Here is a 24307-nt window from a genome sequence, read left to right as displayed (position 1 = left end):
GTCCTTTAGTAGTGGTTTCTTTGCAGCAATTCGCCCACAAATGCCTGATTCACGCAGTCTCCTCTAAACAGTTGATGTTGAGATGTGTCTGTTACTTGAACTCTGTGAAGCATTTATTTAGGCTGCAATCTGAGGTGCAGTTAACTCTAATGAGCTTATCCTCTGCAGCAGAGGTAACTCTGGGTCTTCCTTTCCTGTGGCGGTCCTCATGAGAGCCAGTTTCATCATAGCGCTTGATGGTTTTTGCAACTGCACTTGAAGAAACTTTCAATGTTCTTGACATTTTCCGGATTGACTGACTGAATGATAGAATGATGGACTGTCATTTCTCTTTGCTTATTTGAGCTGTTCTTGCCATAATATGGGTTTGGTCTTTTACCAAATAGGGCTTGGTCTTTTACCAAATAGGGCTATCTTCTGTATACCACCCCTAACGCATTAAGAAGGACATAAATTCCACAAATTCACTTTTAATAAGGCTCACCTGAAATGCATTCCAGGTGACGACCTCATGAAGCTGGTTGAGAGAATGCCAAGAGTGTGCAAAGCTGTCATCATGGCAAAGGGTTGCTACTTTGAAAAATCTCAAATCTATTTGGATTTGTTTAACACTTTTTTTAGTTACTACGTGATTCCATGTGTGTTATTTCATAGTTTTTGATGTCTTCAATATCATTCTACAATGTAGAAAATAGTAAAAATAAAGTAAAACCCTTGAATGAGTAGGGATGTACAAAAGTTTGACTGGTGTGTGTCTGTGTGTCTATGTGTGTACAGTTGAAGTCGGAAGTTTACATACACTTTGGTTGGAGTCATCAAAACTTGTTTTTCAACCACTCCACAAAGGTCTTGTTAACAAACTATAGTTTTGGCAAGTCTGTTACGACATCTACTTTGTGCATGACACAAGTAATTTTTCCAAAAATTGTTACAGACAGATTATTTTACTTATAATTCACTGTATCACAATTCCAGTGAGTCAGATGTTGACGTACACTAAGTTGACTGTGACTTTAAACAGCTTGGAAAATTCCAGAAAATGATATCATGGCTTTAGAAGCTTCTGATAGGCTAATTGACATCATTTGAGTCCATTGGATGACAGCTATTTCAGCCACACCCGTTTGCTGACAGGCGTATATAATCTCTGACTTTAAACATGGCACCGTCATATGATGCCACCCTTCCAACAAGTCAGTTTGTCAAATTTCTGCCATGCTAGAGCTGCTGTTATTGTGAAGTGGAAACGTCTCAGAGCATCAACAGCTCAGCCGCTCAGTGGCAGGCTACACAAGCTCACAGAACGGCAGCGCGTAAAAATCGTCTGTCCTTGGTTGCAATACTCACTACTGAGTTCCAAACTGCCTCTGTAAGCAACGTCAGCACAATAACTGTTTGAGGGGAGCTTCATGAAATGGGTTTCCATGGCCGAGCAGCCGCACACAAGCCTAAGATCACCATGCGCAATGCCAAGCATTAGCTGGAGTGGTGTAAAGCTCGCCGCCGTTGGACTTTGGAGCAGTGAAAACGCGTTCTCTGGAGTGATGAATCACGCTTCACCTTCTGGCAGTCCGATGGACGAATCTGGCTTTGGTGGATGCCAGGAGAACGCTACCTGCCTCAATGCATAGTGCAAACTGTGAAGTTTGGTGGAGGAGGAATAATGGCCTGGGGCTGTTTTTCATGTTTCGGGCTAGTCCCCTTAAGATTTCCCTTCACATTCTAGACATTTCTGCGCTTCCAACTTCCAATAGTTTTGAGAAGACCCTTTCCTGTTTCAGCATGACAATGCCCCCATGCACAAAGCGAGGTCCATACAGAAATGGTTTGTCGAGATCGGTGTGGAAGAACTTGACTGGCCTGCACAGAGCCCTGATCTCAACCTCATCGGACACCTTTGGGATGAATTGGAACGCCGACTACGAGCCAGGCCTAATCGCCCAACATCAGTGCCTGACCTCACTAATGTCTTTTGGCTGAATGGAAGCAAGTCGACGAGCAGGTGTCCACATACTTTTGGTCATGTAGTGTATGTGTATACACACACACACACACACACACACACACACACACACACACACACACACACACACACACACACACACACACCTGACCCGGATGGATGCTGCAGAGCTCAAGCTCGCAAAGAACTGATCAAATATCGCCCCTCGTCAGTTAGTGTATTTCTGTGTGTGTGTGTGTCATGTACGGACGTGCCCTTTTTATCCACAGCAAACTCTTTGGCATTAGAAGTACTGCGTCATGGCTCTGGACATCATAACAGCATGGTTTACTCAACACCTGTGTCACCCCATTGACTGATCCATGGACTGCAGACATGAGACGTATAGTGTCACGTCTTCCAGACGGCTGGGGTCGAGGCTCCATGACAGGGTCTTGACATTATCACATCCACCAGCTGACACCTCACTGGGCCGTGAGCTCTGGCTCTGACTTCCTGATTAGGACCCAGCTGGAGCTGACTTTAGGGGCAGTTTCCTAAATGGCCTTGAGTTAGGAATGGAGAGAGTTGAAACTGTGTTTCCAAGAACTCGTTAGGCCGGAGAAATGAGATGGAGAGGGAGGGAGCTAGGAGACTGGGTTCTGACCTCAATCTCTGTTTCATGTGTGCAACAGCGAGGAGAGAGGGGAGGGAGAGATGGGGAGGGTGTGAGCGGTTTCTGGATGATGGTGAACAAAGCTCCTATTAGTACTGAGAGCTGGTTCTTTAATGAGAGCTGCTATCAGACCCTACTAGTAATTACTCACACACAACCATGCACGCACACACATTCACACTCACACCGAGAAATGTCAGAGTACTTGCGTATCCTGATTTTTATTTATTTTTTATTATTTTTTTCGTTAGCTAAGGAGAATTGTTGAATATGACCCATTTTTAGACCAGCCCCTCCCTTGCGTATAGTGACGTCAATCGTCTGAGCTTGGAGGTGTGTGGAGGTGTGTGGAGGTGTGTGGAGGTGTGTGGGGTGTGTGAGTGTGTGTGTGTGTGTGTGTGTGTGTGTGTGTGTGTGTCAATGTGTGTGTGTGTCAATTTGTACGTGTGTTTCTAAGTGTGCTATTCCAGAGTGTGATGTACACTTCATTCTGTGTGTCTGTCCAGTTAGTAGAAGTATGTCTGATGTGTATTTAGTTGGTTGATTGGACTTCACTGTGCTCCATGACTGACTGTCTCAGACTAGATGGGGTTGGGGTTGACTGACTGAACCTGACACACACCAACTGTCTCCTCTCCTCTGTGTCCTCATGTAGAACCCGACCCAGGTGGGCACGGCCCTCCAGGTGTTCTATAACCTGGGCAGTCTGAGGGAGACCATCAGTGGGGTGGTGGAGGGCTACCGGACCACCATACAGGACAACGTCACCACCGCCCTGGACATCAAGGGACTCACCCAGCCCACTGGCAACAGAGGTAGGTGGGGGTGAGAGTTAGAGGGTGAGGAAAATGGTGTTTCAGTTTTGGTACTCTTGTCTTGTGTAACTTTTTAACCTGTGTCATTTCATGTGTGTGTGTGTGTGTGTGTGTGTGTCAGGTGCGCCAGGCAGAGCGGTGATGCCAACCCCAGGTAACACAGCAGCGTTCCGAGCTGCTCTATGGACCAACCTTGAGAAACTCATGGACCAGATCTGTGCCGCTTGCGGACAGGTATTCTTTTACCTTTACAGATATTTTAGTTTTACCTGAGTAAAAGTAAGTGTGCACTTTTTTACCTGCTGAAGTAGAGTAATGTACCTAGTCAGGGAGTACGGAGTTAACCTGTAATCTCTCTGTGTTTAGGTGCAACACCTCCAGAAGGTCCTGACGAAGAAGAGAGACCCTGTCACTCACGTCTGCTTCATCAGTGAGATCATTAAGGTGAGACGCCATGTCCTCATATAAGGCCCGTGTGTCCTTGCCCCTGGACTGTCATCAGCACACTCTTCCACAACATCTATTCCTCTACTCTTGGCAGTATCATTCTCTTCTCTTTGGCCTTCCCCTGCCTACCTCTTTCCCCTCCCCTCTCCCTCTCCCATTCCCCTCTCTCCATACTGATCGGTCCGTTACTTGGGCCTGTCCTGAACCAGATCTACCCAGGCTTTATTGACTCTGCTTGCATCTGCAGAATGCTGGGCTGTTAAGCAGAACAGCTTGGAGGGACTTGAGTTATCTAATACAAGCTGAAAGAGATTCAGCTGTGCCAATTTTCTTTCTTAGAGGAGCATAGACCTCTTAATTTGCTCCCGCTCATCTCTTTCTCTCCCTTCCTCCCTCTATCTCTCCTTATATTCCCCCACCCTCTCGTTCCCTCCGTTGTCACGCTCTCTCTATCTCTCTCCATCTGTCTCTCCATCTCTCTTTATCCTCTATGAAAGTCCACAGTCCTATAATTGTCCTTTTATATTCAGGAGAGCAGTGGACCTATTATCAGCTTGCTCCAATTAAGATCTAGTGCTGTGTGCGTGCGTGCGTGCGTGCGTGCGTGCGTGCGTGCGTGCGTGTGTGCGTGTGTGCGTGCGTGCCTGCGTGCCTGCCTGCCTGTGTGCGTATGTTTAGAAGGAGGACATACACATGGTCTGTTTTGTGTTGGTTTAACATTAGCAGGTTAGCATTGATGGACTGTGTGTGTCCTTTCTGTGTTGGCCCACAGGACAATGTAAAACAAGGGGGGGTGCAAAGTACGGCCCGCCAGGCACTTCAATCCGGCCCGCGAGACATAACATTATTTTTTAAATACGAATAATAATTTATTTTTACACCCAAACATTTTTACACTTTTGTTTTTCAACCCAATTTTGTTGTATCCAATTGGTAGTTACAGTCTTGTCCCATCACTGCAACTCCCGTACGGACTCAGGAGAGGCGAAGGTCGAGAGCCGTGTATCCTCCGAAACACAACCCAGCCAAGCTGCACTGCTTCTTGACACAATGCCCGCTTAACCCGGAACCCAGCCGCACCAATGTGTCGGAGGAAACACCGTACACCTGGCGACCGTGTCAGCGTGCACTGTGCCCGGCCCGCCACAGTAGTCGCTAGAGCGCGATGGAACAAGGAAATCTCGGCAAGCCAAACCCTTTCCGAACCCAGACGACGCTGGGCCAATTGTGCACCGCCTCATGGGTCTCCCAGTCACGGCCAACTGTGACACAGCCTGGGAACAAACCCGGGTCTGTAGTGACGCCTCAAGCACTGCGACGCAGTACCTTAGACCGCTGTGCCACTCAGGAGGCCCCCGCAAATTGATTTTAACAAACAACTGGTCCCCCAAAAAATGCGGCCCTCCGTTGAATTTTAAAATCCCAATGTGGCCCTCAAGCCAAAAAGTTTGCCCACCCCTGGTGCAGAACATGAAGCGAAGTAGGCCTAGTTTACTTTAGTTTCTGTGAGACATGGCCATTAAATCATTGAAATTCACCCATCGAAGACACACACTAATCTGCTTCACCCATCGAAGACACACCCATCGAAGACACACATAGATCTAGCATCGTGTGTGTGTGTGTGTGTGTGTGTGTGTGTGTGTGTGTGTGTGTGTGTGTGTGTGTGTGTGTGTGTGTGTTCCTTCTCCACTGATTAGCAGTGATTATATTAGGAGGCGAGGAGGGCCACGTTGATGGAGGGCCGGGTGACACACACACTCCTCCTTCTTATGTCTTTGTTTTGATTAGACTTTCCCATCCCTCTCTACTTTAACTTCCGTCGTGTGTGTGTGTGTGTGTTCATTAAACTGTGTGTGTGTGTGTGTGTGTGTGTGTGTGTGTGTGTGTGTGTGTTTGCATTTACGTGTGTGTGTGTGTGTGTGTGTGTGTGTGTGTGTGTGTGTGTGTGTGTGTGTGTTTAAAAATGGCACTCCTCTGTCCTCACCAACCTATCTAGTCACTGTGTATTCCCTGTGTTACAAGACTCTTATTTGAGTCAGATGTGTGCACTAGCTCTGCATGCTTCAGAGGAGTGGACCCTCATTAGTGGACAAACCTCCTCAGCCCATCTTAAGACGCCCTGCTATGACTTGTCATTATGGTGATGAGCTGTCATTGTTGTCCACGGTGATGGTTATGGTGTGTGTGTGTGTGTGTGTGTGTGTGTGTGTGTGTGTTTCTAGCTGATTTGCAGTGTGATAAATGTGTGCGGCGATAGCAGCATCTGGTGTGGCTGAGGATCACACTGGTAGATAATGATGATAATGGAAGTCATACTGCCCTTCTGCCTGTTGGGCGCAGACTGCACTCATCACAGCCCTGTGTGTGTCTCCTTGTGTGACCCTCTGTTCAGTTGTTTCTCTCTTCTCTCGGCAGGACGGCCAGCCTGATATCCTCTACACGTTTTGGAGTGATGTCACACACACTCTCTCGGTGGAGTTCCAGAGAGCTACGGCTGGTGAGGCTGCATAGCAATGTCTGTTTCACAGAGTAACGCTGATGCACCCTAGTAGCTGTGTGTGTGTGTGTGTGTGTGTGTGTGTGTGTGTGTGTGTGTGTGTGTGTGTGTGTGTGTGTGTGTGTGTGTGTGTGTGTGTGTGTGTGTGTGTGCGCGCTTACTCTCTCTCTCTGCGTCTCTCTCGCCCTCTTACATTTCTCTTCATTTTCTCTCTGTCAGCCATAGCGTTATGCCACCTGCAAATAATGCTGTACCTGCGTTTCCCTGCATTTGTGTGTGTGTGTGTGTGTGTGTGTCAGCGGTACAGCACAAACAGTGGGCCATCACTCTTCCCTTCGCCTATAAACCCTAAACGCCCCTCCCTGTGCCGTCCCAACCACTGCGGGGTATGATTACACCTCTCTGGTGATATATAGCCCCTTTTTCAGACGGGACAGGGTCTATAAACACATACAGACACACTCGCACACCCCTTCTTTAATTTATACCCCGCCATGGGACAGGCCCTATAAAAGGTGGAGAGACAACCCAACAGCATCCATCCACGCACACCGCGGAGAAAAGTTTCCGCCCCCTCCTTATCTTACAGTAAGTGTGCCATTTCAGCAGAAGGGATAAATGTCAGTAGATTTAGAGGTGAGTAAAAGAGAGGCGCGTTTGGTTCCTGTGGTGCTGTTAACTCTATTTTCACACAGCGATCTGTGGGCTGCCTACCTACAGGATCTGTTGACTGCGTGTGGAACTGTTTCTAAAAACTCTTCCAGACGCCGTTGCCGTTTCTCCTGCCGAGATCTGTATCTAATGCCCTGGTGGTGAGACAGACTCGAGAACATTGACTGATAGCGGATGACATGAAAAGGATACTAAAGGAACATGTCTCCAACACAACCTATACAAAGTGTTCTCTTGGCAGGGTAAAGAAAGAGAGAAGTCATGCTATGATCCAGTCACCAGCACACGAATCATTACGTGTGTCTTTACCATGTCGTGAAGCCGACAGCAGCCTGCCTTGGACGAATCGGTGTCTATTGATCCCTGCTCTAACACAGTACAGTGTTACCACCTGTTAATGACACTCCTCATTCACTCTCACTGGTCAATACGGAGTTCATCCGCACAGGCCCGGTATATCTCTCTTTCCTCCCTCTCTCTTTGTCTCCTTGGCTCTCTCTCTCTCTATCCGTCTGTCTCTGTGCCAGTGCCCCCCACCCCTCCAAATATTTTTAATTTTTTTTCTCTTATTCTTTCTGTTATGGTGAAATAACCTTTTGGTTCTATTAGCATATGGAAATATACAAGAGCCTGAAAGTACTTCAGTTCAAACCTGTATGAATAATTATAAAACACTATATTATGCATTCACCAAATCAATTTACATTAAAACAATCTGCATATCATCCCTTAACGAGCAACTAATCACTCGCAAAGTCAGGTAATTAACATAATAATGAGCGGGAAAATGTCACCATTTATTTTATTTTATTTTTTATCAGGATAGTCTTTCTGTTTCAGTCTCATCCCTTCATCCATGTTCAAGTCTGGTAATCAGGGATAATGTGATGTTTTTAGTTCACGGGAGCAGAAAGACTATTAGTGTGCATCAAAGCAGATGTTTACCTTTCTAGTCATTAAAACACAGAAGGTGACATTTTACGGCTCCACTCTTCTGCTCGTCCTCCTTCCCATCCTCTTTTTGTGACCTTCTCACCCCTACCCCCTCTCTCTCACTCTCTCTCACTCTCGTTCTCTCTCTCCCTCTCCAGCCTCATCCTTCCTCAAGCAGGCATTAGAGGGAGAGTACCCTAAGCTTCTCCGTCTCTATAACGACCTGTGGCGTCGGCTGCAGCAGTACAGCTCCAGCATCCAGGGGGTGATATCGAGCAGCGCAGGGCTGGACACCGCCATGGACCTGCCCACCACAGAGATAGACAACCAGGACCTCTTCACACAAACCAAACACGACTACGAGTGAGTCTGAAGTGAACATATACACACACACACATACACACACACACACAATGTCTCTGTCTCTCTCTCTCTGTCTCTCTCTCTCTCTCTCTGTGTCTGTCTCTCTCTCTCTCTCTCTCTGTGTGCTAACTTGTTACAGTATGCAGTCTGCCTCTTCACATCCTACTCAGTGATCGAACGGTTCTGGATGAGTCTCACACACACACAGACAGACACACACACAGACAGACAGACAGACAGACAGACAGACAGACAGACAGACAGACAGACAGACAGACAGACAGACAGACAGAGAAGAGACGATTAGACAGACGACAGACATGCTGTGACAGACAGACAGACAGATTTCAGACAGACAGATCACACACACAGACAGACAGACAGACAGACAGACAGACAGACAGACAGACAGACAGACAGATTCTGTGATACGTGGTGAATCTCAGAATGTAAAGTCTCTTTATATACAGTACTAAAGCTGTAGGAGAGTTTAAATATGGGAGACCACTAGCAATTAAAACAAACCACAGAACCGGTCACAGCCAGCACACTGATTGGTACGCATGGATGGAGCAGAAAGTAAACGTCCATTAAACCTACTATATTTTAGAGTGCTCAGAGGAGAGTGATGGGGGAGAGAGAGCGCGAGTTAGAGATAAAGTGTGTATGTGTGTGGGCAGAGTGCCAGAAAGAGTGAAAGAAGGGAGAGAGATAAAGCTTTTCCAGAGGCCTCCAGTGTGAGCGTATAAGAAGTAGTTGAATGAAGACATGGAGGGCAGTAGCTATCTGACGGGAGCAAGCTATATGGCACCTCTCTGAGGAGAGACGGGGCTTTGTAGTGGAGAGAACAGACAACGATCGAAGGACAGTTGAAGAAAATGATTGATAAAGAAACGTCAACATCAGAGTTTTATAGAATCCTGCTAGACCGGACTCACCCTCCCATCGTCCTGGTCAAAAGTAGTGCACTAAATATGGATAGGGTAGGGCTGATCCCATTTAGTTGATTGTTTGGTCGATAGGCTGTTGGTCAGCCGATATATTTTTTGGGGGTTGAGCATTGGCAAATATGTACAAACAATGGCACACGAGACACTGGTCTGATTCACGCCTGTCTGATTGGACTAATCCATTACAGAGGCCGCGGGGATGGCACACCAGTAGTACATTTACAGTTAATTCCCATCATTTCTAATCTACAATGTTTGTTTTGTTACGGTCATTTCTGTTAATGGATTCAATATATTATTAATATTAGTCTCACCGTTGTCTTTTTAGGAGTGCACAGTCTAGGCTACACTTGTGAGGAAAAATGTGGGTTTATTTCTTTCCATTTACGAGTTGTCAATTTATTCATTGTCTTTTGTTTGGAGTGCTCCTGTCAACCTTGAGTAAGGACACGCACCTGATTACGCATAGAACTAGGCTACCTGGCCTGCGCGCAAATGTACTATTTCCAATTGTCTTAACTCATCATCACTGTGGAGCTTCCGAAAGTCATTTTTTCTTCGTCTCTTTTTCGCAAGTAAACAAAGTCTGTGTTTACATCCGTTGTGAATGACAATAGTTCCTCAGCGTAGCCTATTTGAAAAATCTTTCCAGCTCTCTCTCTTTCGATAACCACTCAGCATGAAAAGGGAAAAGAATCTCATGCTCTGATCTGGTGGAAATGTGTAAAAAAGACCTACCTGATTACTTCTTATCCCTTGCGCAAATATCCTACAGCTCTGTCTGTCTGTCCAGAGCTCACAAATAGTTGAAGTCGGAAGTTTACATACACTTAGGTTGGAATCATTAAAACTCGTTTTTCAACCACTCCACAAATTACTTGTTAACAAACTATAGTTTTGGCAAGTCGGTTAGGCCATCTACTTTGTGCATGACACAAGTAATTTTTCCAATAATTATTTACAGACAGTTTATTTCACTTATACGCCACTGTATCACAATTCCAGTGGGTCAGAAGTTTACATACACTAAGTTGACTGTGCCTTTAAACAGCTTGGGAAATTCCAGGAAATGATGTCATGGCTTTAGAAGCTTCTGATAGACTAATTGACACCATTTGAGTCAATTGGAGGTGTACCTGTGGATGTATTTCAAAGCCTACCTTCAAACTCAGTGCCTCTTTGCTTGACATCATGGGAAAATCAAAAGAAATCAGTCAAGACCTCAGAAAAAAATTGTAGACCTCCACAAGTCTGGTTCATCATTAGGAGCAATTTCCAAATGCCTGAAGGGACCACGCTCATCTGTACAAACAATAGTACGCAAGTATAAACACCATGGGACCACGCAGCCATCATACCACTCAGGAAGGAGAGGCGTTCTGTCTCCTAGAGATGAACGTACTTCATTGCGAAAAGTGCAACTCAATCCCAGAACAACAGCAAAGGACCTTGTGAAGATGCTGGAGGAAAACGGGTACAAAAGTACTTTGCTGCAGGAGGGACTGGTGCACTTCACAAAATAGATGGCATCATGAGGAAAGAAAATTATGTGGATATATAGTAGCAACATCTCAAGACATCAGTCAGGAAGTTAAAGCTTGGTTGCAGATGGGTCTTCCAAATGGACAATATCCCCAAGCATACTTCCAAAGTTGTGATAAATGGCTTAAAGACAACAAAGTCAAGGTATTGGAGGGGCCATCACAAAGCCCTGACCTCAATCCCATAGAAAATTTGTGGACAGAACTGAAAAGGTGTGTGCGAGTAAGGAGGCCTACAAACCTGACTCAGTTACACCAGCTCTGTCAGGAGGAATGGGACAAAATTCACCCAACTTATTGTGGGAAGCTTGTGGAAGGCTACCTGAAACAACATTTGACCCAAGTTAAACAATTTAAAGGCAATGCTACCAAATACTAATTGAGTGTATGTAAACTTCTGACCCACTGGGAATGTGATGAAAGAAATAAAAGATGAAATAAATCCTTCTCTCTACTATTATTCTGACATTTCACATTCTCAAAAGGATCCTAAATGACCTAAGACAGGGAATTTTTTTTTTAAATGTATTTGGCTAAGGTGTATGTAAACTTCTGACTTGAACTGTATTTTATACAATGTTACAAGTTTGCTAGTGTGAGCTTCAGTCTGGACCTAAGTTAAGTTGATACCATGTTTCAAGTTCCTTGCAGACAGGCCATGCAATAGCAAATGTGGTTTATAGGATATTTATTTTTATCAGGATATTTTCTACCTGCAGGCTACAGTGTTTTCATTTGTTGACTTTATGTAGGCTATTTTCACATATTGGCAATAGAAGTTGAATTTGTATAATTTTCATTTAGATATAATTTTGATTAACCACATGACATTGATTTTGAGATGTGAAGACTTTATTATGAATTAAATCTAACTGTTCCACAAAAATGTGCATATGAAAATCAGAACTGGCACGCAGATCAGTAGAAGTGGTACGATAACTTGCCGACCACTGGTGTAGCTTATTACCAGCAACTTCAGGAGCATAATGGCAGAATCTGAGAAGGCCAGCTGGAGGAAGAGGGCCGGGTTGGGAACAGGTTTTTTTCTTCTGGTTAGGCTATATTGATCTCTTGTTCCCTCTTTAGTCATTTGTGTGTCTTTATTTTTCATTTCAGTGCCTACATATAGTATAGTTGATTTTATTCAAACATAGGGTGTCTATTTACACCTACAGTACCAGTCAAAGGTTTGGACACACCTACTCATTCAAGTGTTTTTCTTTATATTTACTATTTTCTACATTGTACAATAATAGTGAAGACATCAAAACTATGAAATAACACATAAGGAGTCAAGTAGTAATCAAAAAAGTGTTAAACAAATCAAAATAGATTTTAGATTCTTAAAAGTAGCCACCCTTTGCCTTGATGACAGCTTTGCACACTCTTGGCATTCTCTCAATCAGCTTCATGAGGTAGTCGCCTGGAATGGATTTCAATTAACAGGTGTGCCTTGTTATAAGTTTGTTTGTTTGGGATTTCTTTCCTTAATGCATTTGAGCCAATCAGTTGTTGTGACGAGGTAGGTGTGCTATACAGAAGATAGCCCTATTTGGTAAAATACCAAGTCCATATTATGGAAAGAACAGCTCAAATAAGCAAAGAAAAACAGTCCATCATTACTTTAAGACATGAAATCTTCCAGATTGACTGACCTTCAAGAACTTTGAACGTTTCTTCAAGTGCAGTTGCAAAAACCATTAAGCGCAATGATGAAACTGGCTCTCATGAGGACCGCCACAGGAAAGGAAGACCCAGAGTTACCTCTGCTGAAGAGGATAAATTCACTAGTTACCAGCCTCAGATTGCAGCCCAAATTAATGCTTCACAGAGTTCAAGTAACAGACACATCTCAACATCAACTGTTCAGAGAAGACTGCATGAATCAAGCCTTCATGGTTGAATTTCTGCAAAGAAACCACTACTAAAGAACACCAATAAAAAGAAAGGACTTGCTTGGGCCAAGAAACACGAGCAATGGACATTAGACCGGCGAAAATCTGTCCTTTGGTCCGAGTCCAAATTTGAGATTTTTGGTTCCAACCGCCATGTCTTTGTGAGATGTAGAGAAGGTGAACGGATGATCTCCGCATGTGTGGTTCCCACCGTGAAGCATGGAGGAGGAGGTGTGGGGATGCTTTGCTGGTGACCCTGTCTGTGATTTATTTAGAATTCAAGGCACACTTAACCAATGCATTCTGCAGCGATACGCCATCCCATCTAGTTTGCGCTTAGTGGGACTATCATTTTTATTCTTCCAACAAGACAATGACCTAATACACCTCCAGGCTGTGGAAGGGCTATTTGACCAAGAAGGAGAGTGATAGAGTGCTGCATCAGATGACCTGGGCTCCACAATCACCCGACCTCAACCTAATTGAGATGGTTTGGCATAGGTTGGACCACAGAGTGAAGTAAAAGCAGTGCTCAGCATATGTGGGAACTTCAAGACTGTTGGAAAAGCATTCCAGGTGAAGCTGATTGAGAGAATGCCATGAGTGTCCAAAGCTGTCATCAAGGCAAAGGATGGCTACTTTGAAGAATCTAAAATATATTTTTTGGTTTTGATGTCTTCACTATTATTCTACAATGTAGAAAATAGTAAAAATTAACAAAAACCCTTGAATGAGTAGGTGTCCAAATTTTTGACTGGAACTGTATGTGAAAATGCTGTTAATTGACTACAGCTCAGTGTTCAACACCATAGTGCCCACAAAGCTCATCGCTAAGGACCCTAGGACCAAACACCTCCCTCTGCAACTGGATCCTGGACTTCTTGACAGGTAGGCAACAACACAACCTCCACGCTGATCCTCAACACAGGGGCCCCTCAGGGGTGCATGCTTAGTCCCCTCCTGTACTCCCTGTTCACTCACGACTGCGTGGCCAAGCATGACTCCAGCGCCATCATTACGTTTGCTGACGACACAACGGTGGTAGGCCTGATCACCGACAACTATGAGACCACCTATAGGGAGGAGGTCAGAGACCTGGCAGTGTGGTGCCAGGACAACAATCTCTCTGTCAACGTGAGCAAGACAAAGGAGATTATCGTGGACTACAGAAAAGGAGGGCCGAACACACCCCCATTCACATTGACGGGCTGTGTGGAGCGGGTCGAGAGTTTCAAATTCCTTGGTGTCCACCAACGAACTATCATGGTCCAAACACACTAAGAAAGTTGTGAAGAGGGCACGACAATGTCTTTTCCCCCTCAGGAGACTGAGAAGATTTTGCATGGGTGCCGTGATCCTCAAAACGTTCTACAGCTGCACCATCGAGAGCATCCTGACCGGTTGCATCACCGTCTGGTTGCATCACCAACTGCTCGGCTTCCGCCGTAAGGCGTTACAAAGGGTAGTGCATACCGCCCTGTACATTACTGGGGCCATGCTTCCTGCCATCCAGGACCAATATTCTAGGTGGTGTCAGAGGAAGGCCAAAGAAATTGTTAAAGACTCCAGTCACCCAAGTCATATACTGTTCTCTCTGCTACCGCACGGCAAGTGGTACCGGAGTGCCAAGTCTAAGTCCAAAAGGCTCCTCAACAGCTTCTACCCCTAAGCCATAAGACTGCTGAACAATTAATCAAATGGCCACCCGGACTATTTGCATTGACACCCCCCCCCCCTCCTTTGTTTTTACACTGCTGCTACTCGTTGTTTATTATCCATGCATAGTAACTTTACCCCTACCTACATGTACAATTTACCGTGACTAACCTGTACCCCCACACATTGAGTTGGTACCGGTGCCCCCTGTATATAGCCTCAATATTTTATTGTGTTACTTTTTTAATATATTTTTTACTTTTACCCCTTTTTCTCTCCAATTTCGTAGAATCCAATTGGTAGTAGTTACAGTCTTGTCTAATCGCTGCAACTCCCGTACGGACTCGGGAGAGGCAAAGGTTGAGAGCCATGCGTCCTCCGAAACACGACCCAACCAAGCTGCACTGCTTCTTGACACAATGCCCGCTTAACACAGAAGCCGCACCAATGTGTTGGAGGAAACACAGTACACTTGGCGACCGTGTCAGCGTGCATGCGTCCGGCCCATCACAGGAGTCGCTAGAGCGTGATGGGACAAGGACATCCCTGCCGGCCAAACCCTCCCCTAACCCGGATGACGCTGGGCCAATTGTGCCGGCTGCGACAGAGCCTGGACTCGAACCAGGATCTCTAGTGGCACAGCTAGCAACTGCAATGTAGTGCCTTAGACCACTGCACCATTTGGGAGGCCCTATTGTGTTACTTTTTATACATTTTTTTTACTCTAGTTTATTTAGTAAATATTTTCTTCACTGCATGGTTGGTTAACGGCTTGTAAGTAAGCATTTCATGGTAAGGTCTACACCTGTTTCGTATTCGCCGCATGTGACATAACATTTGATTCGATTTTTATATATGGAAAAATACACATTTTCAAATTTCAAACAATCGATTGGTTCTAAAGAACAGACTACTCTCGTCGACCAAGATATCTTTTTTTGTTAGGGACAGGCGTAGAATAGGGTGCTATTTGGGACGTAGACCCCCTCTACTGGGTGAACTTCAGGCCTGACATATCCCTATCATATCCCTATCCTGCCTGTAGATGTCTGGAATAAGCAACTATATTTGTGACAGATGCAACAACTTGAGTGTTTAAATTGCGTTGTGATGGCTATGTGAGCAGACAGGTGGAAATGGCTCCTGTACACTATAGCGTATGTCTGTAACTGCTGGAGCCTGATATGAGTCACACATTAACCTAATGGTGTGGAGCTCCAGGCCCAGCCAGGGGCCCTTGCTGCTCCCAGTTTCCCAGTAGGAGATCCTGTGCCAGGGTACTCAGGCTACAGCGCCTGGCCCTGCTGGTTATCCCCCTGGCACTCAGTCAAGTTGAGTCAGTGTTGATTAACCATGGGTACATGAGAGCCACTGGGAGCAGACCCAGGTTATCTCCCTGACTCTATTCATTCTCTTTCTCTCCCTCTTTCTATTACTCTCTTCTCTCTTGGGTCCCTCTCTCCATCCCGCTCTCTACCGGTCTTTCATTTCCTTGCTCTGCCTGTCTCGCTCTACCCCATACCCTCTTTCTCGCTTCGTCTCTCTGTTTGCTCTCTGATGTAGAGCTGTCAGCCTGTGTGTTGTGTGCCGTCTCAATGTTTAAACTTGTAATTACGGGCGCTGCTGTGGGCCAAATTACCTCTGTTACTCAAGGTGTCTGTTGCTGTGGTTGGGCACTGAAGAGAGAGGGGGCTGAAGAGAGGGGAGGGAGGGAGGGGGGAGGGGTGCATGAATAGAGGAAAGAGGGTACACTAACAAGCTGATAGAGAACTGCACGAACGGATAAAGTGAGGGAATAGGATGAAAGGAGGTAGTGTGAAAAAGCCCAGACGGAGAAGTGACGGGGTGGGAAGAGATGGATGAATCGGCTGGTTGACACGGGAGGGATAAGGGAGCAAAATAATTCAGAGGAGAGAGTGATGAGATGGAGAACAAACATTGAATGCACATTTGCTCGTGTGCACATTGTCATTATTCTCATTTAGCTACATTTCAGTTAACGAGAGAGCACCATTAATCAATAGGCGCCCTGTCTGATGAATTATGGTGCATAAAATGACTGGCCAGATGAACCAAAGATTGGAGCGCTGCTGCAGAAGTGCATACAACACTGTGTGTGTGTGTGTGTGTGTGTGTGTGTGTGTGTGTGTGTGTGTGTGTGTGTGTGTGTGTGTGTGTGTGTGTGTGTGTGTAATCATGCGCAACCCCATATCCAACCTTGTCCCTTGATGCCCCTACAGGCTGTTGTTAGCTTGGGTTTCTCTACCTCTTCCCCATTTCATCAGTGTGAGAGAAAAGAGAGAGAGCAAGGGAGAGAGAGAGTTGGAAGAGAGGGGTAGGCCTGCCAGAGCCTGTCACTGCTGATGTCTTCATCTCGCTCCAGCGGCACAGACCAGTCCACTGTGCACTCACTGTGGGTCTAGATCAGCGTGTGTGAGATGTGTAAATAGACAGAGAATCTGGCCTCTAGGCATGTTCCGAAATGTAGAACTTTGTTGAAACCAGGAAAATAATTAACCATCAATGTATATAGTATGTAAACACATTCATGAGATAAATAATATGTCTGTGTGTAGTCCAGAGAAGGCTTTGAAGGACTCTCTGCAGCCCTACGAGGCAGCGTACCTCTCCAAGTCTCTGTCTCGTCTGTTTGACCCCATCAACCTGGTGTTCCCCATGGGGGGACGCAACCCCCCCTCCCACGACGAACTGGACAGCATCATAAAGACCATCACCAGGTACACACCTACACAAACACTGTTCCCTACTCAGACAAAATTCTCAGGATAAAAGCAGAAATATTATTTCTTACATCTGTTGGTCATCTCACTTTTTTTTTGCTGATCCTGCCCTGATCCTGTTCTTTCCAATGTCCTACATGTTATATTATTATGTGTGTGTCCTCCACAGTGAGCTGAACGTGGCGTCGGTAGACACCAGTCTCACTCTGGCGGTGGCCAAGAACGCTGCCAAGACCGTCCAGCTCTTCTGTGTCAAGTCTGAGCAGCTGGTAGGTCACCACAACAACCAATTGTCCATCAGTCAAACCCTGTTCTGTGGCTAAGTGGCAGCCCTGTATGGCAGTGAGTGTCAGTGGGCGCAAAGAGAGGATATGAGGGGAGATTTTATAATTTTTTTACTTTAGTTTATTTGGTAAATATTTTCTAAACTCTTCTTGAACTGCACTGTTGGTTAAGGGCTTGTAAATAAGCATTTCCCGGTAAGGTCTACGCTTGTGTTTGGCGCATGTCACAAATAAAGTTTGATTTGACTTGATTTGATGAGAGGGGAGGAGGAGGAGAGAACAGAAGACAATAGAGGGAGGTAGAATAGTACAGACCGGTCAGAGCATGTCTCTCTCAGCCCATAGTCATCAGTGTTCATTCAGAATTTCCCTGCTATGAATCAATGGTCATCATCAGTGGGTTGCTTGGATAGTCCGATGAGGAGGGTTACTGAAGAGGCTAGTGGCTGGGTTAGTGACCCATAGGGCTCTGGTCAAAAGTAGGGCTTCTCCATCTGTCAGAGGCCTGCGCCGGGAGCAACACGCTCAAGTTATCCTGCCTCTCGCCCGTCCATAAAGGGTTCTCCAAATCCTGTGAAGCGTGGGTGTGGGTGGATTTCCTTGTCCTTCTCGCCAGCCGTGATTTTGGGCAGCTCCATGGTAATACATTTGACCGTTCCTGGTGCAAAAGCAATGTCCTGTCCTGGAGCTGGAGTAAATGTCATGACTAAGCTGCTCCCGAATGTACTACGTCAGGACATGGAAAACAAATCTATCATGTGGGTTTTAATGACATTATGAAGAGCAGCATTGAACAGTTGAAACTGGATTTTAAAGAGCTGATTGACTCTCTGCTAGACAATAATAAAATACCCATCATATCTGGCCCTGTGCCCACTCTGAATATTGGCATTGAAAGCTTTAGCAGGATTCTTTCTCTTCACAACCTGCTACGTGATTGTTGCCTCTCAATGGGGGTAACTTTTGTTGACTATTTCTATACCTTTTGAAAACAACACGGATCCACCCACATCATTTGGGTTCCTGGATCCTTTCACAGCATTAAAAGGCTGCGTTGAGACAATGACTTATCAATGACCCAAGCCCAGCTCAGTTAATCCCTGCCATTGTGACGCTGAGTTGTCATAAAGCTTCAGCAAATGTACATTATGCCAGCATTGGTAGACACAATGTAAGTATACTAATATATGTCCCTTTAACTGCCCTAAATGCCTCTGCTGATCCTACAGCTATTGTATGCAGTAATCATATGCCTATGAACCAGATTTATACTATTAGCACTGAGCCGGTGTGCCCTAGCAGCTCACCCTGCACTAACATAAATAACATAAGCATATCTACTTCTGCTAGCCTTCCCATTAAAGCAATGAAAACAGGTAAGCATCCCAGAAGAAAACTTCTCAAAATAGCCCACGTAACATATGTAGTTTAAGAAACAAGTTTTTTTTAATTTAATTTTCACCTTTATTTAACCTAGCCAGTTGAGAACAAGTTCTCATTTACAACTGCGACCTGGCCAAGATAAAGCAAAGCAGTGCGACAAAAACAACAACACAGAGTTACACATAAACAAACGTACAGTCAATAACACAATAGAAAGATCTATGTACAGTGTGTGCAAATGTAGAAGAGTAGGGAGCTAAGGCAATGAAGAGGCGAAATAATTATAATTTATCATTAACACTGGAGTGATAGATGTGCAGATGATGATGTGCAAGTAGAGATACTGGGGTGCAAAAGAGCAAGAGGATAAATAACAATATGGGGATGAGGTAGTTGGGTGTGCTATTTACAGATTGGCTGTGTACTGGTACAGTGATCGGTAAGCTGCTCTGACAGCTGATGCTTAAAGTTAGAGAGGGAGATATAAGACTCCAGCTTCAGAGATTTTTGCAATTCGTTCCAGTCATTGGCAGCAGAGAACTGGAAGGAAAGGCGGCCAAAGGAAGTGTTGGCTTTGGGGATGACCCAGTGAAATATACCTGCTGGAGTGCGTGCTACGGGTGGGTGTTGCTATGGTGACCAGTGAGTTGTGATAAGGCGGGGCTTTACCTAGCAAAGACTTATAGATGACCTGGAGCCAGTGGGTTTGGCGACGAATATGTAGTGAGGGCCAGCCAACGAGAGCATACAGGTCGCAGTGGTGGGTAGTATGTGGGGCTTTGGTGACAAAACAGATGTCACTGTGATAGACTACATCCAGTTTGCTGAGTAGAGTGTTAGAGGCTATTTTGTAAATGACATCGTCGAAGTCAAGGATCAGTAGGATAGTCAGTTTTACGAGGGTATGTTTGGCAGCATGAGTGAAGGAGGCTTTGTTGCGAAATAGGAAGCCGATCTAGATTTAATTTTGGATTGGAGATGCTTAATGTGAGTCTCGAAGGAGAGTTTACAGTCTAACCAGACACCTAGGTATTTGTAGTTGGCTACAGGTTCATCTGCCTCACCTAAAGCCCATTCTTGAGGGAAGCTGCTATAGACCACCAAGTGCTAACAGTCAGTATCTGGATAACGTGTGAAATGCTTGATAATGTATGTGATATCAACAGAGGTATATTTTCTGGGTGATTTTTAAATATTGACTGGCTTTCATCAAACTGCCCACTTAAGAAAAAACTTCAAACTGTAACCAGTGCCTGCAACCTGGTTCAGGTTATCAGTCAACCTACCAGGGTAGTTACAAACAGCACAGGAATGAAATCAGCAACATTTATTGTTCACATCTTTACTAATGCTGCAGAAATTAGCTTGAAAGCAGTATCCAGATCCAAACAAAGATGTCTATGTATGCGGATGACTCAACACCATACAAGTCAGCAACTGTACTACAGCGACTGAAATGACTGCAACACTTAACAAAGATCTGCAGTTAGTTTCAGAGTGGGTGGCAAGGAATACGTTTCTTTTTTTTACTAAAAACATTGTATTTGGGACAAGTCATTCACTAAACCCTAAACCTCACTTAAATCTTGTAATAAATAATGTGTAAATTGAGCTGCTTGGAGTAACCCTGGATTGTAAACTGCCATGGTGAAAACATATTTCTACAACAGTAGCTAAAATGTCCATAGTAAAGCGCAGCTCAACTTTCTTAATAGCGCAATCATCAAGGCAGGTCTCACAGGCCCTAGTTTTGTCTCAGAACAGGGCAGCACGGCTGGCCCTTGGATGTACACAGAGAGCTAACATTAATAATATGCATGTCAATCTCTCCTGGCTCAAAGTGGAGGAGAGATTGACTTCATCACTACTTGTATTTGTGAGAGCTATTGACATGTTGAATGCCCCAGAGCTGTCAGTTTGAACTACTGGCGGACACCCATGCATACCCCAAAAGACATGCCACGAGGTCTCTTCACAGTCCCCAAGTCCAGAACATACTATGGGAGGCACACAGTACTACATAGAGCCATAACTACACGGAACTCTACTCCACATCAACTGATGTAAGCAGTAAAATTTGATTTAAAAAACAGATAAAAAATGCACCTTGCGAGGGGCCTCCTGAGTGGTGCAGCGATCTAAGGCACTGCATCGCAGTGCTTGAGGCGTTACTACAGACCCGGGTTCGATCCCAGGCTGTGTCACAACTGGCCGTGACCTGGAGTCCCATAAGGCGGCGCACAATTGGCCCAGCTTTGTCCAGGTTAGGGGAAGATTTGGCCGGGGGGGGCTTTACTTGGCTCATCGCGCTCTTCTTGCTCATGCCCTCTTGTTTTTTGGTAAATAGTATAGAGCACTTAAAGGATGGCACATTTTGGTTTAAGGTCTTTTAAAGTATATTGCTAATAATGAATTAAGAAAATGGATTAAGTGCTATTGGTCCTACAGCGATCATATCATCTTTGTTTTAATTTTCTTTATTTTTCTTCATTACCCACCCTTACTCATGAAGTCTGCTAACTTAATTGTAAAGGTCTGAATTGGTTACTTATTTTGTTTTACTTTAATATTATTATTATTTGTTTTATGCCTACAACCCTCTAATTACAGTGCATTCGGAAAGTATTCAGACCCCTTCCCCTTTTCCACATTTTGTTACGTGACAGCTTTATTCTAAATGTATTAAATAAAAAAAATTGCTCATCAATGAGAAGGGTACAAAAACATGCTTCTAAGTTAACAGTGACTAACTTAGAAGTTTTATTAGTAGGTTGGGGCCTCCTCCACAGACACCCCAAGCTTTAAATATACACTCTGACACACACACTGAGATGCGACACACACAGGCCTGATCTACAGTTACTCTCACACAAACACAGACATACTCAGGTGTGAACTGGAAGCTACTTCAGTGCTGGTATCCTGACACCTTTCTGTGCGTGTGTGTGGGCACGTGCATGTGTCATGAATGTCAGTTTGTGTGTGGGCCTCTGTGTGTGCGTGTTTGCCATCCACACAACTACACTCTAAGGCTATAGTTAACTGTTGCTGTGCCATTTTTAGACCGTTGCTATGGCACCACTTTGCACATGTTGCCTCTCGCTTTTTCTCTCTCTCTGTCTTCCTGAGATGGCCCCAATTCCTCTCTCTCTGTCTTCCTGAGATGGCCCCAATTCCTCTCTCTCTGTCTTCCTGAGATGGCCCTAATTTCTCTCTCTTCATCTTCCTGAGATGGCCATCTCAGATAGGGAGCCTCTAATTTCCCCAGGTGTGTGTGTGACCTGCATGTTATCACCTCTGAGATGAGTGGTGGTGAGGTGTCCCTGTCTGCCTGTGGAACATGGCCTGGAGACAGCAGCACAAACTGCTACTACAGCTGGATCCTGTCCCATTTGTATGTGTTGTTCCCTGGCCCCTCCGTGCTCTGCTATAGCAGTGGGATCTGGAGTCTGGCTCTGGTGTGCCCTTGCTCTCACTGCTGCTGTGTCTGCTGAGAACTACAGGTGTCCTGACTTTTTTTTCTCTCTCTTCTCTCCACCTATTTCTCTCTCTCTCTCTCTCTCTCTCTCTCTCTCTTTCCTCTTATTTCTCTCCCTCCCTCCATCCTTCCCTTCTTCTCTCACTCTGTGTTTCTCTCCAGCTATCTACCCAGGGGGATGCCAGTCAGGTGATAGGGCCTCTAACGGAAGGCCAGAGGAGGAACATGGCGGTGGTCAACTCCCTCTACAGACTACACCAGGCTGTTGCTAAAGTAACACACACACGTATACACACACCACATTACACTTGTGTTCTTTTTCCATGTCTACATTATGTTTTACACGGCTACATTATCATTATGTTTTACACGGCTACATTATGTTTTACACGGCTACATTATGTTTTACACGTCTACATTATGTTTTACACGTCTACATTATGTTTTACACGGCTACATTATGTTTAACCCGGCTACATTCTGTTTTACACGGCTACATTATGTTTTACACGGCTACATTATGTTTAACCCGGCTACATTATGTTTAACCCGGCTACATTATGTTTTACACGGCTACATTATGTTTAACACGGCTACATTATGTTTTACACGGCTACATTATGTTTAACCCGGCTACATTATGTTTTACCCGGCTACATTATGTTTTACACGGCTACATTATGTTTTACACGGCTACATTATGTTTTACATGATATCTTTATCAGACATTGACACGTGTGTTATATTACATATTATAGGGAGACTGGGATGGTAGCGTGACTAAGAGTTCACGCAGAAGAGTGTGTGTGTGTGTGCTGGTCATCTGATGTCACAATGGTTTGATGGGAAAATGCTGACAACCAATTATTTGTAGAGTTAATGTATCTCATCACCCAAAGTAAACTAGCTGCATGGGAGGGAGAGAGAGAGAGATGCAGTGAGAGAGGGAGAGATGCAGTAAGTGAGGGGGAGAGAGGAGCGGCGAGAGGGGAAGAGAGGAGCGGCGAGAGAGTGTTGAGGGAGAGAGGAGCGGGGAGAGAAGAGAGGACGAGAGGAGCGGAGAGAGGAGTAAAAAGAGAGAAGGATGACAAGGAAGGGAGAGATGTAGAGGGGCAGAGAAAGAGAGTGCAAGGAAGTGGGATCCAGAGAGAGAGTTAGAGGGAGAAATGGGGAAAATTATTCCTTAATATGGCCCATTAAAGATGTATGATGTGTCCTGGTGCTGGGGCCTGTGTGATTAATAGTGGCATAAAAGGAGATTACTCTGCCATCAAATATTTAGTTGCCTGGGAGGTTGTCAAAATTTTCCCATTTGAAAGCAGTGAAGCCGTTTCAGCAAGAATGGCTGGTTATTTTAGGAGGGAGGGGGGAGGGGGGGGGAGAAGGATGGGATGGAAGGAGGGACGTGGAGGATTGGAGAGCAAGGAGGGAGGATAAATGCTGTAATAACCGTTAGAAGAATACGGGAGGGATATGTGGGGAAAAAGACGAATAGTGTTTGTCAGGTTTCACTGTAACCTAACCTTTGTCCTTTTTGTGTGTGTGTGTCTCTGTGTGTGTGTGTGTCTCTGTGTGTGTGTGTGTCTCTGTGTGTGTGTGTGTCTCTGTGTGTGTGTGTGTCTCTGTGTGTGTGTGTGTCTCTGTGTGTGTGTGCGTCTCTGTGCGTGTGCGTCTCTGTGTGTGTGTGTGTGTGTGTCTCTGTGTGTGTGTCTCTGTGTGTGTGTCTCTGTGTGTGTGTCTCTCTGTGTGTGTGTTCTCAGGTGATATCAGGATTGGGGTCATGTCCTCCGGCTGCTGAACATGCTCTCACTGCTTCACTAGAGGTAAGACAGACACTCGTCTCCTCCTATACTGCTCTACTGTTTTCTCCTCTCTACTCCTCCTCCTCTATCGTTCTTCTCTACTGATTTCCTCCTCCTCTCATCTCTACTCCTCTCTAGTCTTCCCCTCTTCTTTTTCTCTCCATTCTCTCTGATGTGCAGATGGTGGTGGATTATGCTGCTGGTTTTTCATTATGGGGTTTGAATGGGC

At 45.2% G+C, this 24307-nt stretch overlaps 1 protein-coding gene across 1 annotated transcript in view; it reads left to right on the top strand.

The window, feature by feature from the left end:
* LOC106609192 (conserved oligomeric Golgi complex subunit 5) overlaps window positions 1–24307 on the top strand; it is a 100602-nt gene that overhangs the window by 69332 nt on the left and 6963 nt on the right. The window contains exons 8-16 of the mRNA XM_014207707.2: window positions 3274–3433; window positions 3555–3667; window positions 3800–3877; window positions 6299–6380; window positions 8144–8348; window positions 16967–17128; window positions 17301–17400; window positions 22439–22549; window positions 24037–24099. Coding sequence (XP_014063182.1) covers window positions 3274–3433; window positions 3555–3667; window positions 3800–3877; window positions 6299–6380; window positions 8144–8348; window positions 16967–17128; window positions 17301–17400; window positions 22439–22549; window positions 24037–24099 — 1074 coding nt within the window. The remainder of the gene's footprint in view (window positions 1–3273; window positions 3434–3554; window positions 3668–3799; window positions 3878–6298; window positions 6381–8143; window positions 8349–16966; window positions 17129–17300; window positions 17401–22438; window positions 22550–24036; window positions 24100–24307) is intronic.

Source organism: Salmo salar, chromosome ssa07 (genome assembly GCF_905237065.1).
Source record: "Salmo salar chromosome ssa07, Ssal_v3.1, whole genome shotgun sequence".
NCBI classification, from domain to species: Eukaryota; Metazoa; Chordata; class Actinopteri; order Salmoniformes; family Salmonidae; genus Salmo; species Salmo salar.
The sequence above is the reverse complement of the archived record's forward strand: the minus strand, read 5'-3'. Positions and strand labels throughout refer to the sequence as shown.